General features: G+C 38.5%; 1 protein-coding gene across 1 annotated transcript in view; it reads right to left on the bottom strand.

Moving 5' to 3' along the window:
• The window catches only part of LOC148342017 (uncharacterized), a 73060-nt gene that overhangs the window by 19590 nt on the left and 35529 nt on the right, over positions 1-17941 (bottom strand). The window contains exon 3 of the mRNA XM_088288029.1: positions 2176-3227. Within this exon, the coding sequence (XP_088144155.1) occupies positions 2176-3227 (1052 nt within the window). The remainder of the gene's footprint in view (positions 1-2175; positions 3228-17941) is intronic.

The following is a 17941-nucleotide window of genomic DNA, read 5'->3' as shown; positions in this document are numbered from 1 at the left end:
GAAAAGCATGGATTTAATTTCAGATCCACTTGCAAGGACATTTTCAAGTCGGACCTTTCAAGAGAAGCTATATCGTCCAACACTTATTCAGTGGTGCGTAAGTGTGTTTCTGGATATTATTTGTCCAGCTGTGGTGTCATAAATGATGGTATTTTAATGGGGATTCATTCAAGTAGGACGAAGTAGGATTTCTTTGAAGGCACAGGTGTGAAATGCACTGAAGTAACTTAAAAAGTAAAAGTAAAAAAAATAAAAAATTACGACTGTTTAAGAATGTGCAAGAAAGAAAAATGTTGACAAATGTTGATAAATAATGATATTTTCCAGGAGGTATTTATTTCTTTGTTGTTTATTCATTCAATTCTATACTTATTTCAATATTTGAGTATTATTTTTCTTTCAATATGTAGTATATTTTGTCTTTGAAGTGTGGGTCCTTGCTGCCTTCCGGAGAGGCAGCCGAGCAAGGCTGGATTGGTGATGGAAAAGAACAAAATAAAGAAGAAAGATTTTATTCTCGTCACATGCTGATGTCAAAAGAAGTCTCCCCAAAAACGTGTGAGCCCCCTCTCAGACATTCCCTTCTTATACGGAATGCCCAAATAGGACATGAATATCTAATTTTCCTTTGTTGCATATGCATTTCCATCTCGCTAATCTTCGGGATTTCCCTCCAAAAGTCCCCCAGAGGGAGAGCAGATGCGTCTCCCCGTTGATACGACCAGTCTACTCGTGACCACCTTAAATTACTCTCATACCCTGGAAGGTCACTGACCAGGCGAGAGAATTGCCCCCACCATAAACAATGCTCAGGCCTATTTTCTCTCAGGGCAGTATCTGGTTACATCGGAACTTCAGAACCAAGACTGGTCACTTCTGTGAGCTCCAGTCCCTTCATAGTTTCATAAAGAGAATTACTTCCCATATCTATATTAGGCCATTTAAAAATACAAGACTTTTTTTTTTCATTTATTTCAATTTATATTTAAGCTTGTATATGTAATAATACAATATTTATTAAATTATTTTAATATGTAAAATTATCAACAATTTAAACCTTTTTATTTCACACTTGAATATTTCTTAACATATTTGTTCATTTGAATTTGGATGCAATTTAAATTATTCCATCCATCCAGCCATTTTCTGCCGCTCATCCAGGGTCGGGTTATTGAATTAATTTTTTTAGTATTTTTTACAATTCAAAATTTATTTCAAGATCAGGACTCTTCTCAATGAGTTCAATATTTCTAAAATGTTTCTATATTTGTTATTAATTGAATTAAGTCTGTATGTGGTTTCCAATTTTAATATTTCCCTATTTCATTATATATCTAATCCAATGTATAAAAAATATAATATAGCATGAAAAAAAATATTTAGTATATTTGACAAAATGATACGTTTTTTCCGAAGTAAGATTCTGCTTAGCAACAAGCCCCAAACGCTTGATAGAGCTCAACCTAGAAAGTGGTTTTAGCTCGTCAGAAATGTATTCAGAAAGCGAAATATTAAATATATCTGAGGGGATATTTGAAGAGTTTGAATTTTGTTCAATGGACCATACATATACGAGCCAGCCAAACACAGCGAGAAAACCAGCGCTGACTCCAGTCGCCATCAAGTTGCCAACTCCTGACATTCCAAAACCTTTGAGAGAAACTGAGACGATTTGCGTTTCTCGGTCTGGTTTTTTTTATCGTTCAACTTCTAGTTCAGTTTTTCACCTTTTCACACAGCGTAATGAAGGCCAGTTGAGCAAGTGGAACAAGTGATTTTATTGATAATTGTGGAAGGCACCGATTTCATAAGCACCGCTTCTTCTCACACCTTTTCCATTAGGTACGATTAAAAAGACAACTGAAAAGCATAATGTTAAAAAATGTTATTCCAGGCAAAGGCAATTAATTTTATTTACATGTTTTATGTAAACACAAAAATAAATCATCACTCAGACACAATGGTTATTCTGGCACGGAACACATTGGCTTAATGTCAATAAAAGAGCTTTGCAAAATTACATTTTTCAAAATCACATTTACATCTTACCACAAAGAGTCAGTTCCTTCAGTTTTTTTTTTGTCCATTTTTTAAGCTCCAAGGATTGCTGCAATTCTCGCCAGCACAATTGTGTCTCTCAGCACCCGTTTTAGAAAAGAATTTTTGAGCACAAACGCTGCAACTGAATGGCTTGTCTCCACTGTGCGTTCTTGTGTGGTATCGTAAATGTGACTTTTCAGAGAAGCATTTCCCACAAACTGAGCAGGAAAAAGGTTTTTCACCACTGTGTGTTCTTGTGTGACTTGTTAAATATGATTTTAGAGAAAAGCTTTTACCACAAACCAAACAGGAAAATGGTTTTTCTCCAGTGTGTGATCTTGTGTGATTTATTAAATCAGACTTTCGAGAGCAACTCTTGCCACAAACTGAGCAGGAAAAAGGGTGTTCTCCACTGTGATTTCTTGTGTGTTCTGTTAAACTTGCCTTTCGAGAGAAGCATTTTCCACAAACTGAGCATGAAAAAGGGTTTTCTCCAGTGTGTAATCGAGTATGTGTTTTTAAATTCCACTTAAAAGAAAAGCTTTTGCCACAAACTGAGCAAGAAAAATGGTTTCCTCCAGTGTGTGTTCTTGAGTGAATTATTAAATGAGACCTTCGAGAGAAACTCTTGCCACAAACTGAGCAGGAAAAAGGTTTTTCTCCACTGTGTGTTCTTGCGTGGCTTGTTAAATGTGTCTTTTGAGAGAAGCTTTTTCCACAAACTGAGCATGAAAAAGGTTTTTCTCCAGTGTGTGTTCTTGTGTGATTTGTTAAAAATGACTTTACATTAAAGCTTTTGCCACAAACTGAGCAGGAAAAAGGTTTTTCTCCACTGTGCTTTCTTGCGTGGCTTGTTAAATGCGACTTTTGAGAGAAGCTTTTTCCACAAACTGAGCATGAAAAAGGTTTTTCTCCAGTGTGTGTTCTTGTGTGACTTGTTAAACTTGAATTTTGAGAGAAGCATTTTCCACAAACTGAGCAGGAAAAAGATTTTTCAACACTGTGTCTTCTTGTGTGGATTTTTAATTGAAACTTTTGAGAGAAACTCTTGCCACAAACTGAGCAGGAAAAAGGTTTTTCTCCATTGTGCGTTCCTGTGTGCCTTACTAAATGAGACTTCCGAGAGAAGCTTTTGCCACAAACCGAGCAGGAAAAAGGTTTTTCACCACTGTGTGTTTTTCTGTGCCCTTTTAAAGACAGCTTTGAAGTGAATGAGTCAGTGTGACATGCCCTTTCACCTTTGGCTAGCCCATCATCATCATCATCATCATCATCATCATTAGTATCATCATCATCGTCATGAGCGTCTGATAATGTGTCCTCATTATGTACTTGTGATGGCCCCCAGTGGTCTTCATCACCTTCTGTTGTCATGTGATGACTTGAGCTGCTGCTTGCAGGCTCCGCCCCTCTGTTGTCCTGACTCTCATCCTTGTTTTCATCTTCAGTCTTAAAAGGGACAACGTTCACTGGTGACTTGTTGATCTCCTCCTCCTCTTCCTCCTTTTTGATGTGAGTCAAGTCTGGCTCCTCTTTCACAGAACAGAGATCATTTTGTCTGACGTCTGCAGGACACAAAAAGACAAATTTGGTTTGGTCAAGTCAAAGCTCAGGCGGCGACTTTGTCTTATATTGTTTCTACCATGCTACCTTGACTTGTGCCCGCCGCACACGGAGCAATGCGTGCGACCCCATCTTGGACCGGACCATGGGGGCATTTCACAAAATTACGTCCTACGATGTAAACCTCCCTTTAGCAGCATAACTGTGATAAACGAGCATTTAAAAAGGAAGCACGTTGCGGCCGATGCCCGATTTCATTCCTGACATAGTCACAGACGTTTCTGGAAGCGAGCTGAAGTTAGCACACACAGGCTATCGTGTGCGTCTGATGGAACACCTTTTGCTGGACCCTAACTTATTGATGGGGGCCATCGCAGCATAATGTCATGGATAAAATAGGAATCCTTCAAGTAAAATATGTTTTCAAGTATTTCATTTTGCATTTATAGATAGTTTCATCGTGGGTACTTTTTGCTTCCATTATAATCTGGATCCCTAAAAGAATTAAAGGGGCCCTGGAATCAGAGTCGCTATTTATTGTATGATTTACGTTTGTTTTTTTTTACCCAAAATGATATTTATCCTGCGAGTAAGTTCAGACATTACCCTTTTTATTTTTATAAAATTTCTGTTTTGAAATAAATTTTAAAACAAAATTACGTTTGAAGAGTAAAGGTTCTTACGCATAAGCATTAAGCATATATATATATATATATATATATATATATATGTATACACATATATATATATATATATATATATATATATATATATATATATACACACACACACACACACTTTTTTTTTATTGAAGGTGCAACGCTACTACACGGATTTTCAGTTTTCGCGGGTGGTCTCGGTCCCCATAAACCGCGATAACTGGGGGTTCACTGTATTTCGATTGCTGGCATTATTTTAAACACTTACGGGACCGAAGGTCAATTATTTAATTTAGCAGGTTCATATTTACTGAATATGTTCAACATTGATTGTTAAAGATGTGCTCTCAAAGTCCTTACTTTGTTACGTATGTTTATTACTTTGTCACATGCATGCTTATGATGTGCCGCCCCTTTCATCCCTTTTATCCTTTGTAGCCTCAGAATAAAATCACTTCTTCCACACTGTCAGACGAGACAGGTTGTGTGCAGTTATTCCTCTGTCAATACAGAAATTCTGGTTTGCTGATCCTGAAAATAGTTGGACGCGATACTACTGCTGCGTAGTACCACTCTGCCAACATTGATTAAACAAAAAGCATTTTTCAAATGTATGTAGAAGTGCAGTGCATAGATGAGATTGAATGGGATTGTAGTCATGGTGTTTACTGATTCATTATATTATTCTCATATGCTAAATTTCTATTTCTTTGTTTAAATGTAAGACCTCAAATTTGCACACATAGTATTTTCATGACCCACACTTTCATTCAGAAGAAAGAGATTCAGTCTGCTCAGGTCAAACTGATGACAAACCAGATAGCACTTCATGGACAAATACGATAAAACACATTCTCCACATAGGCCATAGAAGATACAAACATATCAAGTTGGGCAGGGGAGGACGTCACAGGGACGCGATCAGGAACACCAAAAACACAACAATTTGATCTGGGAAAACATACACCACACAATCTGTACACTGACGAGATTACAGGGGAATGTGAGCAGGAGAGACCGAGAGACTGCCACCTGCCTGAGAAGGTCAGCCTTGGACGTGGAACGTGGGAAGGAGCAAGGACGACCGATTCAACCTACATGACCCTTGACATAGAAAACCTCCTATAAAATGTGAGGCTGGGCTGAGATCAGCGCGCCATTTTTCGATTGTACTCGTCCGAGTACAGTTTCTCGTCAGATTAAGAAAAAGCCGCCCAGATATCTGTATTTGTACTATTTCCTGAACTCCAGAAATCAAAGAAACTAAAATATCGGAACTCTAATCAGTTGTTGTTGAGTCTTGATTTGGCCCTTTTCTTCTTGAGTACAAAAAACGAACACGCATTGGAGTAAGTTTGGCTTTGAAGATTCATTTACTAAATGTTTCTCATTTTCTCAGTGGCTCAACTCCAACAGTGGATATAAAAATACACTTCATCTGTCAGCATAGTTTTGAAACTTGATGACATGACAAACTTAATTTCTTTAGCAACATATAAAAACCGGAATATGTAAAATTTTAAATAATCAGTTCAAATTTTAAACCGGGAAAAAAAACACGGAGTTTACCCCCCACTATTGGTTATTCTAAAACGTGTACAAACCTGCTTTGTGTAGCACAACACGGGGGTGGTTGCAAATTTCCTCCAGCAGTTGAAGATGTTGCTCGTTCTCTTCTTTTATTCCAGAAAGTTCCCCTTTGTACTTGGGTGTCATTCCTGCACTCATTTTCAAACGCCAATCTCAACAAATCCGCACTTGATCTGTGCTTGGCGATAACTCGTGTGCTTCTCTTTGTTCGACGAGATGAAAGAAAGATGGCATCGTTTTTCAAAGTCGCACTGAAAGGATTTCCTTCGAGAAAACCGCAGTCTGTTCTACACTAAAGCGGAAGAGCAGGACACACCCCGCTGTGATATGATTGGCTGCTGGCTTTGTGGCGCACTGTCACCAACTCACCGACAGATGTCACCATTTGCGATGCAAATCATTGTTATCTTCTTCTCAACATTGGAAAAACGTACGATTTGAACCGTATGCACATGAAGAAACATTTTAGTTCCCAAATATGAACTTGAGAGATGTATTGAATTTTACTTTTGTTGCTGGTTTTGTTTTCACATCTGATGTGGTGGATTGTATTGTTTGGGACTGACGGTGCTGTGCATGAGACAGGTTCATCTGGGCTGCAGCTGATCCTTGATTACGGCATGCAGCTGATCCTGATTACGGGGATGGTGTATATTGGGGAGGCACTGTTGCTTTAGGTTGATGTGTAAGCAGAGACAAATAAAATCACCGACAAGCCTGCAGTTGTTCCCCCGTCTACTTTGTTCCGTTGAAGAACACGACATCTGACACCATGTTGTTGGTTGGATAGTGTTGGAGCAGTTTTCTTTTGAGTAATGCAGTATGGCAACACCACCACTAGGGCAATTGATGACGTCAGCGCCAGTTGCGCTCATCCATCAATACCGAATGCAGGGGAGAGATTGTTGGGATGGCTCCCAAGATGGCGGCTTGAAGAGACGGTGAATGTCGAGCTCTCAGCATAAAACGGATTTATAAGACATTCCCGGGTAAAACTAAGGTATACAATAGAGCCAGTCCGACGTCAATTGAACCCGATTTGAATTATTGAACCGCTGAAAATGCCAAAGTCGGGAAGAAGAAGTGAAAAAAGCGGGGAATGTGGAGAACAAGCCTCTGCTAATGCTAGCGACCACGTCTTTAGCAACGTGATGGACGACGCTGTACATTTGACGAATGATGACTTTCCGCTGCTGCCTGTTACTCCAAGTAAGCCTCCGCTTGCCAAGAGACCTATTTTGTCCTCCACCCTCGCTCAAGAAAGTGCTCTTTCTTCCGACGATGCTGTCCGCACTTTGGCCAACTTGATGAACTCAAGATGTGATGCTATTGAAAAAATGGTGGACACTGTTCGCTCAGAAATAAAATAAATAAAATAATATTGCCTTTATTAGTCCCACAATGGGGAAATTCGAGATTCGAACCCAGGCCTCCTGGGGAGACTGGGTCCGGAACGCGGCGCCTTAGACCACTCGGCCATCCAGAAAAAAGAGATGAATGGAAAAATAACCCTCGTTGAAAAACGTCTTGACAAAAACGAGGAGGCTGTCTTGACATACATGACGCGTGTTGTTGACTTGGATAGCTACGGGCGACGTTGGAACTTGAGGCTACACGGACTACCAGAAGCAGAGAAGGAAGATGTACGCGCAGAGGTTATCGCTGTTTGCCAACACGTACTACCATCTGAAAAAGAGAAGTTTCCCGATGTTGTTGATGTGACTCATCGAGCAGGAAGAAAATTTCAAGACAATGCAAAGCCTCGCAATATCATCATCAGGTTCATCTCTCGTCGGATCAAAGAGGAACTCTGGAAAGCGGCAAAGAACAATGCATTTCTTCAGGCAAAGGGACTGCGCTTCACTGAGGACCTGACAAAGGAGGACCGCGATAATAGACAACGACTGTGGCCCAGAATTAAAAAGGCTCGAGAAGAGGGCAAGATGGCCTACTTTGTGGGTGGAAAGGGATACATCAATGGTTCAGAAGTTCGCATATAGAAGGGTTGGGTCATTGTTTCCTCAAAAGAGGAGACCTGGACTCTCTCAGGTGTATTGCAGTACTTTTCTCTTTTTTCTCAATCTTCTTGGGATCAAGTTTGAGTTGAAACCATGCTCCTAACCATTCTTATTTTCTTGAAATACTTTTCTAACTCAGGGTTCATTTAAAAAAAAAAAAAGGGACTGTTCTTTTGGTATTATTAAACGGTTACATACTTAGTGTTTATAGCAACGCTATATTTATTTAATATGTAGCTATTATTACCTGGTCTTTATGACATGTTTACAAGTGCTGATCTCGACAATATACTTAATCTATCTTCAGGTTTACTTAAAGGTTTATCTTTAGCTCTAATTGTTTTCAACTGTTTGTTTAATGTTATTGAATCTTTCTTTTCTTTCTCTAAATGCTAGGGGTTTACGAAATTCTACAAAACGCAAAGCCTTGTTTCTTTTTGCCAAACAATTCAAAACAGACCTGGTCTATTTACAGGAAACTCACTCAGTCACAAATGATAAAAAATTCTGGAAATCACAATGGGGCAATAGTATGTGGCTTGCTCATGGCACTGAACATTCTGCTGGAGTTGCTACCTTAAAGAACAGATTTAACGGGGAAGTTTTGCTTACTGAATATGATCCAGCTGGTCACTGTGTTTGCCAAGCTATCCAAGTTAATGATCAAGTATACATAATAAGTAATATATATGGTTATAATAAAAAAACGGAAAATGATAATCTTATTAGGTCAATTGATGATTTATTGATTAACTAAATTTCCTAATGCTGTGTTACTTATAGGGGGTGATTTTAATGTTATATTAGATAATAACATGGATAAATGGCCGCCTAGCTCGTCTAATCGGACAAACTCTAACTTAATTTCCTTTATGGATAAATTTGACCTTGATGATATATGGAGAGTAAAGTATCCCATGAACAAAACATTTACATGGAGTAATAAAACAAGATCGAGCCAATCAAGAATTGACTTTTGGCTAATATCAAAGAGTGTTAATAAAAACAATATTGAGGTGGGCATACATCCTACCCCTCTCACAGATCATAAGGCTATATACATTAAGATTAACTTGTCGACATCTCAACTTGGTAATGCACGCTCGGCATATTGGAAACTTAATAGCTCATTACTCACAGATGATATTGTTAAAAAGGAGGTAAAAAAATTAATTTCTCACTTCATGTCTAAAGCTATAAATGAAAAACAATTCTGCACTAATTGGGAACTTTTGAAATTTGAACTTGGTAAGTTTTTCAGGAAATTTAGTAGTGAGTTGGCTAAATCCAGAAGGGGTGAAGAATCGAATGTGATATCAAGAATCACCTGCTTATCCTCCAAACCCTTTGATAATTTGACAGCGGCAGAAAAAGTGGAACTATCTACTCTGCAAACGAAATTAGATGAACTTTACGTTCAAAAAGCTAAAGGAGCATTTATTAGGTCCAGAACAAGATGGCTGGAGGAAGGGGAACAGAACTCGCATTACTTTTTTAATTTAGAAAAACGTCATGCCACTATTAATAAAATAAATAAATTAAATGTTGATGGAACACTTACAGAAGACCACAATCTTATAGCGAAATACTGTTGCCGTTTTTATACAAATTTATACAGTTCTAAATTTTGTCAGGCGTCAACCGAGGCCCTTTTGAATCCTTTAATTGTTAAAACAATTACGGAAGCTGATATGGTCTTATGTGATAAACCTATTACACCAGAAGAAGTAAAAGAAGCTATTACTCTCCTAAAGAATAACAAATCTCCAGGTAGTGATGGATTAGTTTCAGAACTGTACAAATCCTTTGAATCTGAGCTGACTCCATTCCTTTTTGAAGTTTATGTAGAAAGTCTAAAAAGAGGAACACTTCCTATAACAATGACTCAAGGTTTAACGACATTAATTCCCAAACCAAACAAAAATAATACTCTGATTGATAATTGGCGTCCGATTTCGTTGCTTAATAATGATTACAAAATCTTTGCTCTGATATTTGCCAGAAGACTGAAAAGAATTTTGAACTTTCTTATTGATGAGACTCAGTCAGGATTTATGCCCAAACGACACATAACAAACAACATAAGACTAGTTATTGACATACTAGATTACTCTGATATTTTGGACCTTAATGGCTTTATTTTATTTCTTGACTTTTATAAAGCCTTCGATACAGTTGAACATCAGTTCATAATTCATTCATTAATTAAATTTGGCTTTGGTAATTATTTTTGCTCAGCTATGAAAACTCTCTATGAAAACAGTAATAGCTCCATTAAACTATCAGGTGGCACGTCCCCTCGATTTAAAATCTCTAGAGGTATACGGCAGGGCTGTCCTGCCTCCCCATATCTGTTTTTAATCGTGACACAAATGATGGCTTATCATATCCAAAGTAGTGCTGTTGAAGGCATTTCTCTCCTCGGCAAAGAATTAATACTGACACAACTAGCAGACGATTCAACACTTTTTTTGAAAAATGAAAACCAAATTCCTATTGCTATCAAAACAATCGGGGAATTCTCAAGGGCCTCCGGTTTATGCCTGAACATTAAAAAATGTGAACTTATTGCTATTAAAAACTGTGATAATTCTGAGCTGTATAACATTCCCATAAGAAATGAAGTGAGATATTTAGGTATCTTGATAACAAAAGATCAAAAAATGAGATGCGCTACAAATTTCTCTCCAATTATTAAAAGTACCCATAACAAATTAAACCAATGGCTTCTTCGTGATCTGTCGTTGAGAGGTAGGATTTTGCTTGCCAAGTCAGAAGGACTCTCTCGTCTTATATATGCGGCTATGGCACTACATGTTAATAAGGAGATCCTTAAAGACATTGACAGAATACTATATAACTTTATTTGGAAAAACAGACATCATTATCTAAAAAAGACTGTCGTTCTGAATTCTTATGAAACTGGTGGCCTTAACTTTTTGGATTTTCTTACACTGAATAATACTTTTAAGATCAATTGGATCAAGCAAATGTATCAAAACCCCGACTCAATATGGAATCTTATTCCTCTCCATATGTTATCAAAGATGGGTGGTATTGATTTATTTCTTGTCAGCAATTATAACATTGATCAAATCCCTGTTAAGTTGTCAGCTTTTCACCGCCAGGCATTTCTTTCTTGGTCACTTATCTACAAACACAATTTTTCACCCCATAAGTATTTGATCTGGAATAACAAGGATATTCTTTATAAGCATAAGTCACTCTTTCTGGAGTACTGGTTCCAAAACAAAATCATCTGGGTCGATCAGCTGTTTAATAATGAAGGACTTCTGTTTACATATGAGGAATTTCTCAGGAAATATCGTATCCCTGTGACACCTGGTGATTTTGCCAAAGTCTTTGGAGCCATCCCCACTGGTGTTTGCATGCTTTTCAAAGGTCAGAAGCGTTTGGATTATTACAAAACAGATTATCTCTCCCCAACTACCATAACCGCGGGGAAGGTGTGTTTACTTAGCGGCTCCATTAATAACAATAGGCTCATAAGGAACATGCTCCAGAAAGACGTTACAACATTACCCTATGTTATTCCACACTGGAATATGTTTGTTAATGATATACCGTGGAAAAAAGTCTGGCTCCAATCAAGCAAATATCTAATCACAAACAAAATTAAAGAAATATCTTTTAAATTGATACATAAATTCTACCCATCCAAAATGTATATAAACAAACTATTTAAGATCGGTATTAACACGGACTGTAGCTTTTGTAACAAATGCCCTGAATCTGTTATTCACTTATTTTGGTATTGCCCTTATGTTCATTTGTTATGGCAGAAATTATGTGATTTTATACATAATAATATTGAAAGTGATATAAGAATTGCTTGGAAAAATGTATTGTTTGGTTTCTTTGAAGATAACATGGACGAAAGAGATGTATATTATTTGATAAATCTTTTGATTATAATGGTAAAATACCATATTCACTCCTGTAAATTTCGTGGAAAGAAACCATGCTTTATTGTTTTTTACAACGATTTTCAACAGTACATCCATTCCATCAAATATTCTCTTAAACAAAAGGCTCATAAAACAATAGAGATCTGCAAAAACTTGAAGGTGTTTATATAGTCCTATTTTTTCAGCCCCAAGCAAGTTGTTACCTAATATCTTTATTTATTCTTTATTTATTTTATTTGTTTCTATTTCTCCGTTAATCTATCTGTATTTTTACTTAATAGTTATATTATTCTTTTCCACTATATTCATGATCGTTTTCTTGTTCAATTGTTCGATTTACTATAATGACTGTTACATTTGTCTAATTGTTGTATTTTCTACAGTTTGCAATAAAGAAAAAAAAAAAAAAAAAAAGACATCGACCACATCCACCGATCCGTCCACACCGGAACAAAAACAGTCCACCGCTAAATTCTTCTGGTTTAGTGTGGAACTGACTGTAATATTCTCACAGGATGTCCGTTGATATTCTAAAGGACTACGACATAATTCATTAAGTCTTTGTGTCCCGATAACCTCATCTTCGCTCGTTGATCCTTTTCGGCGTAGTTAGCTTAGCTTGTTAGCTAGCTAGCCGCTAACGAAAAGAGGCACATGACTCATCGCCAAGCAGAGATCAAGTGCGGATTTTTTGGAATTATCATTTGAAAATGTGTGAAAAATCTACACCGCAGTACAAAGAGGAACTTCGTGGAATAAAAGAAGAGAACGAGCAACATTTTCAACTGCTGGGCGAAGTTTGCAACCAGCTTCGTGTTGTGCCACTCGAAGCAGGTTTGTACACGTCTTACTCTCATTTGCTTTGTAAAGAACGACTTTCTATCGTTAGAAATGTGCATCACAACATTAAGTTGTTTGGGGACATGCGTTCACGGTTATTGCCATTTTATTTTTAAATGTTGCCTTTTACTTGTCGGTTTGCTGAACATTTGTTTATGCCAAATGAAATCAGTGCAGAAAATAAATGCCAAAGAATAACCAATATTGGGGGGTGAACTCCATGTTTTTCCCAGTATAAAATTTGATCTCATTTATCATTTTACATTTTCTGGTTTTTATATCTTGTTCAAGCAATTCCTTACGGAAGGAATTCTGCCCGACTCTAAAAAATGTGCACACTGCGGCGAAAACATAAATGGCGGTTGATCAATTTTAGTGGATAAAACACAAAATATTAAGTTTTTAAAAAAAATCAAGTCCGTATTGGTCTTATTTATGAACTTTGTACTGGCTTCGTCGGGTGAGAGTCAATGAACCTCCGGTGGCTCTGCACTGTTTTGTGCACATGTGCGTAGTTTCATCCCATCCAAACATTTGAAATACATTGAATGCATCCATCCAGGGTTGCACGGATCTCATCAGTGAACAAGCGCATGCTGCAAGGAATGTATCTGCATCTTTGTCTGACTATGGGCTTAAAAAGGGAGAACGTCACAACCCCCTTTTCTACCAACAAGTCCAGGAACATTTAGTTCCTGGTAATAAAGTTCCTGTGGCTCAGGTGGTTTGCATCTCTCCCACAACTCATAGTTCTTGATAATTTATCCAAATGACAATGATGATGTATCAGTGGGAGGTCTTGTGTTACTTTGTTACTCATTACTGACACCCTATGGCTGTTAAGCATCATTGCAGTTACAAAATAATTCAGGGAACTCTTATAATATTATGGTGTATCTTAGTCTAATTTGAATATGTATTGGATAACTTTAATATAAACAGTCATTATTCAAATATGTCAACATGAAAGTCAGAGTGAAAGTGTTGTTGCTTAATGCTTATGTGTAGGGATTTTGTCTCTTCAAACATAATCTTTTTTAAATTTGATTTAGAAACAGAAATTGTATTTAAAAAAAGTAAAAAGGGGAATGTCGGAATATACTAGCAGGATAAATGTCATTTTGGGTAAAAAAACAAACACGTAAATCATGCAATAAATAGCCACTCTGATTCCAGGGCCCCTTTAATTCTTTTAGGTATACAGATTAGAATGGAAGCAAAAAGTACCCACGATGAAACTATCTCTAAATGCAAAAAGAAATACTTGGAAACATATTTCACTTGAAGGATTCCTGTTCTATCAATGACATTATGTTGCGATGGCCCCCAGTGGTCTGCATCAATATGTTCGGGTCCCACAACAGGTGTTCCATCAGACGCACACAATAGCCTGTGTGTGCTAACTTCAGCTCGCTTCCAGAAACGTCTGTGACTCTGTCAGAAATGAAATCGGGCATCAGCCGCAACGTGCTTCCTTTTTAAATGCTCGTTTATCACTGTTGTGCGGCTAACGGGAGGCTTACATCGTAGGACGTAATTTTGGGAAATGTCCCCATGGTCCGGTCCAAATCGGGGTCGCACGCATTGCTCCGTGTGCGGCAGGCACAAGTCAAGGTAGCACGGTAAAAACAATATAAGACAAAGTCGCTGCATGAGCTTTGACTTGACCAAACCAAATGTGTGTTTGTCTTTTTGTGTCCTGCAGACGCCAGTGAAAACGATCTCCGTTCTGTGAAAGAGGGGCCAGACTTGACTCACATCAAAAAGGAGGAAGAGGAGATCAACAAGTCACCAGTGAACATTCTCCCTATAAAGACTGAAGATAAAAAAAAGGATGAGAGTGAGGACAACAGAGGGGCGGAGCCTACAAGCAGCAGTTCAAGTCGTCACGTGGCAACAGAAGGTGATGAAGACCACTGGGGGCCATCACAAGCACAAAATGAGGACACATTATCGGACGCTCATGACGATGATGATACTAATGATGATGATGATGATGGGCAAGCTAAAAGTGAAAGGGCATGTCACACTGACTCATTCACTTCAAAGCTGTCTTTAAAAGGGCACAGAAAAACACACAGTGGTGAAAAACCTTTTTCTTGTTCAGTTTGTGGGAAATGCTTCTCTCGAAAGTTTGATTTAACAATCCACACAAGAATGCACAGTGGAGAAAAACCTTTTTCCTGCTCGGTTTGTGGCAAAAGGTTCTCTGTAAAGTCACATTTAACAAAGCACACAAGAACGCACAGTAGAGAAAAACATTTTTCCTGCTCAGTTTGCGGAAAAGGTTTCTCTCAAAAGGCAAGGTTCATAGCACACAAAAGAATACACAGTGGAGGAAAACCATTTTCTTGCTCGGTTTGTGGCAAAAGCTTCCTGCATAAGTCAACGTTTACAATCCACACAAGAACACACACTGGAGAAAAACCTTTTTCCTGCTCAGTTTGTGGAAAATGCTTCTCTCAAAAGGGAAATTTAACAGAACACACAAGAACACACAGTGGTGAAAAACCTTTTTCCTGCTCAGTTTGTGGCAAAAGCTTTTCTCTAAAGTTCCGATTAACAGAGCATGCAAGAACACACACTGAAGAACCTCTTTCTTGCTCATTTTGTGGTAAAATCTTCTCCCATAAGTCACATTTAACAGAACACACAAGAACACACAGTGGTGAAAATCCTTTTTCCTGCTCAGTTTGCGGAAAAAGTTTCTCTCAAAAGGCAAGTTTAACAAGACACACAAGAACTCACAGTGGAGAAAAACCTTTTTCCTGCTCAGTTTGTGGAAAATGCTTCTCTGAAAAGTCAACGTTAACAAGACACACAAGAACACACAGTGGAGAAAAACCTTTTTCCTGCTCAGTATGTGGAAAATGCTTCTCAGAAAAGTCACATTTACGATACCACACAAGAACACACAGTGGAGATAAGCCATTCAGTTGCAGCGTTTGTGCTAAAAAATTCACCACTAAACAGCAGGCTGAGAGACACGATTGTGATGGAGAGAATATAGGGCTGGGCAATATGACCTAAAATCAATATCGCAATAAAATGAGCAATTTTACCTCAATAACGATGAATCACAATAAATTTCAGTCCGCGGACCAAAATAAAAATAAATGCAGGAAATACATAACTGTTTTCTTTATTGACCAAGTGGTACACATTACTTTCAATGGAAAATAAAAGTACAAAAATCATGTGTAGAAGCCTTCCAAATATCTTACTTTGCATGACTTGAACAATGTCACAAAGAACAGGAGAAAAAGGGTACTTCTCGCAAAATCTTCTCTGCAAATAGATTGTGCCAAGATGCTGTAATGCCATGTGCAAAGGCGCTAGTCGCCTGTAAACAAAATGCTAAATAAAATGAAAAAAAATGTCAATGGAATGCCAATGCCAAATAAACAAGTGTACTTCATCAGGTAAATGTGCCGTCTCGAGTACTCCGTGCGCGGTCGTCAATGTCATGCACAGTCGGGGTCAAACAGGGGTCCATGTCGCGTCTCGACCACAAGTCGGATGTGGATGCAAAACGCTTGACATGTCTCCGCTCCCGTCCCGATGTTGTCCATATCGGGAAGTACGGTTTGCAACAAATATTTTCGTACCTCTTGTCGACTACTTTTATGAGGCGTTTAAATCTTGTGCGCACTGTCGCTCGAGGAGCTACATCTTTAGCTATGTGCTAGGCCAGTGTTTTTCAACCTTTTTTGAGCCAAGGCACATTTTTTTCATTGAAAAAATCCCGCGGCACACTACCAGCTGAAAATGTGAAAAAAAGAGTTTTTTAACATTGAAAAATGACCTATTAAAAGTCTTGAATATGAATCAAATAAACAAAGAATAAAGTATCGTAAAATCTTTCACATTTATACTCAGTGTGAAACCTGTGCCTGTTTGGATGAACACAGAGCTGATATATTGGCAGGAATCAAAGTATTAATTCCTCTGCCACGAGTGAGACTTTTTTTTATTTAGCCACAAGTTCAGCGACGTGGTAGCTAGCTTTAAGGACTCTCTCGCTTACCTTTGCGGTTTTTCTCATGAAAGTTGCTTGTTTCTCCGTGTGTTCACTCAGGCCAACAAAATACGCCACATTTTTGTTTTGAAGTCAAGGGCGTTTCGTTTGGAGATGGCGTTTAAGCGTGCTTGGGACCAGAGCGCCGTTGGAGAGCTTTTCACCACATACCAAGCACAACGGAGTCGGTGTCGTTGCATCTCCGGTAAAAGTGAATCCAAATGAAAGATAGCTTTCGCTGTCTTGCCTCACGGCAGAAACTTTGCAGGTCATCTTTGCTGTTTTTTTTTTTTACCTCCACTCATACTAGGGCCTTCATCTAGGTCTGGGTTTTGTCCAGGGTCCAGTTCAGAGTCAGCATTTTTTTCTCTTCAAAAACATATCCATTACTTTCACCGTCGTTTTGTTATCCACTTTTTTCATTCTGCTATCCACTTCTCGCTTGTCTCCAAGCACAAGGCAATTCACTACCTGCTGCTGCTGCCGCCACCTACTGGTTTGGAAGAGTACTACATGTTACTACTTAACTCTGCAGGCGCTAGACCGCACATGTACACAAATTGAATAATTTCCCACGGCACACCTGACAATATCTCACGGCACACTGGTGTGCCGCGGCACAGTGGTTGAAAAACACCGTACTAGGCTATCGCGTCCACCTCTTAGACGTTCTCTCGTATGGTGTCGCCTCCGTTATGGGCTGTTGTCACTTGTCCAAACTTGCTCCTCACTTTGAACTTTTAGCACAAGCTCCAAGTCAACAACATGGTTGTGTTGTGGGTGGTGAAAAAGAAAAGGTTGGACGCGCTGTTTCAGGTGCTTACGACGCACTTTGTAGTTCGTGTTCTTTTGCTCAAACATCGTCTTTTTGGAACCCAAAACATTTCTTAACGACAGATGTCGGAATTTCTTTTCGGGACAAGCGAGACAGGAACAATTTCAACGAACATTACGTCGTCTTCAGCCGTGTCAGCTGCTTCTGGATTTGAATCGACAGCTACGACCGCGTCGTCAGTTTTCTTTCTTGTTCAGCTGGGTGGAGTCACGTGACTACAGCCGCTCAAGCCGTCTTACAGGGGCATGAACATAGCTGCAGACAGAAAGGACTTCTTTTTTTTTTAAACACCGAATTAACCGACATGGGCAAAAAGATTTTATTAAATTTCGGTCACGGTAAATTTTCGGTTTATTGCCCAGCCCTACGAGAATAGCAGCGATCCTTGAAGCTTAAAAAAAGACAAAAAAAAACCTGAAGGAACTGACTCTTCGTGGTAAGATGTAAAT

The sequence above is a fragment of the Idiotropiscis lumnitzeri genome, chromosome 2 (genome assembly GCF_059441095.1).
Source record: "Idiotropiscis lumnitzeri isolate Australia: NSW breed Sydney's pygmy pipehorse chromosome 2, RoL_Ilum_1.0, whole genome shotgun sequence".
In the NCBI taxonomy this organism is placed as follows: domain Eukaryota; kingdom Metazoa; phylum Chordata; class Actinopteri; order Syngnathiformes; family Syngnathidae; genus Idiotropiscis; species Idiotropiscis lumnitzeri.
The sequence above is the reverse complement of the archived record's forward strand: the minus strand, read 5'-3'. Positions and strand labels throughout refer to the sequence as shown.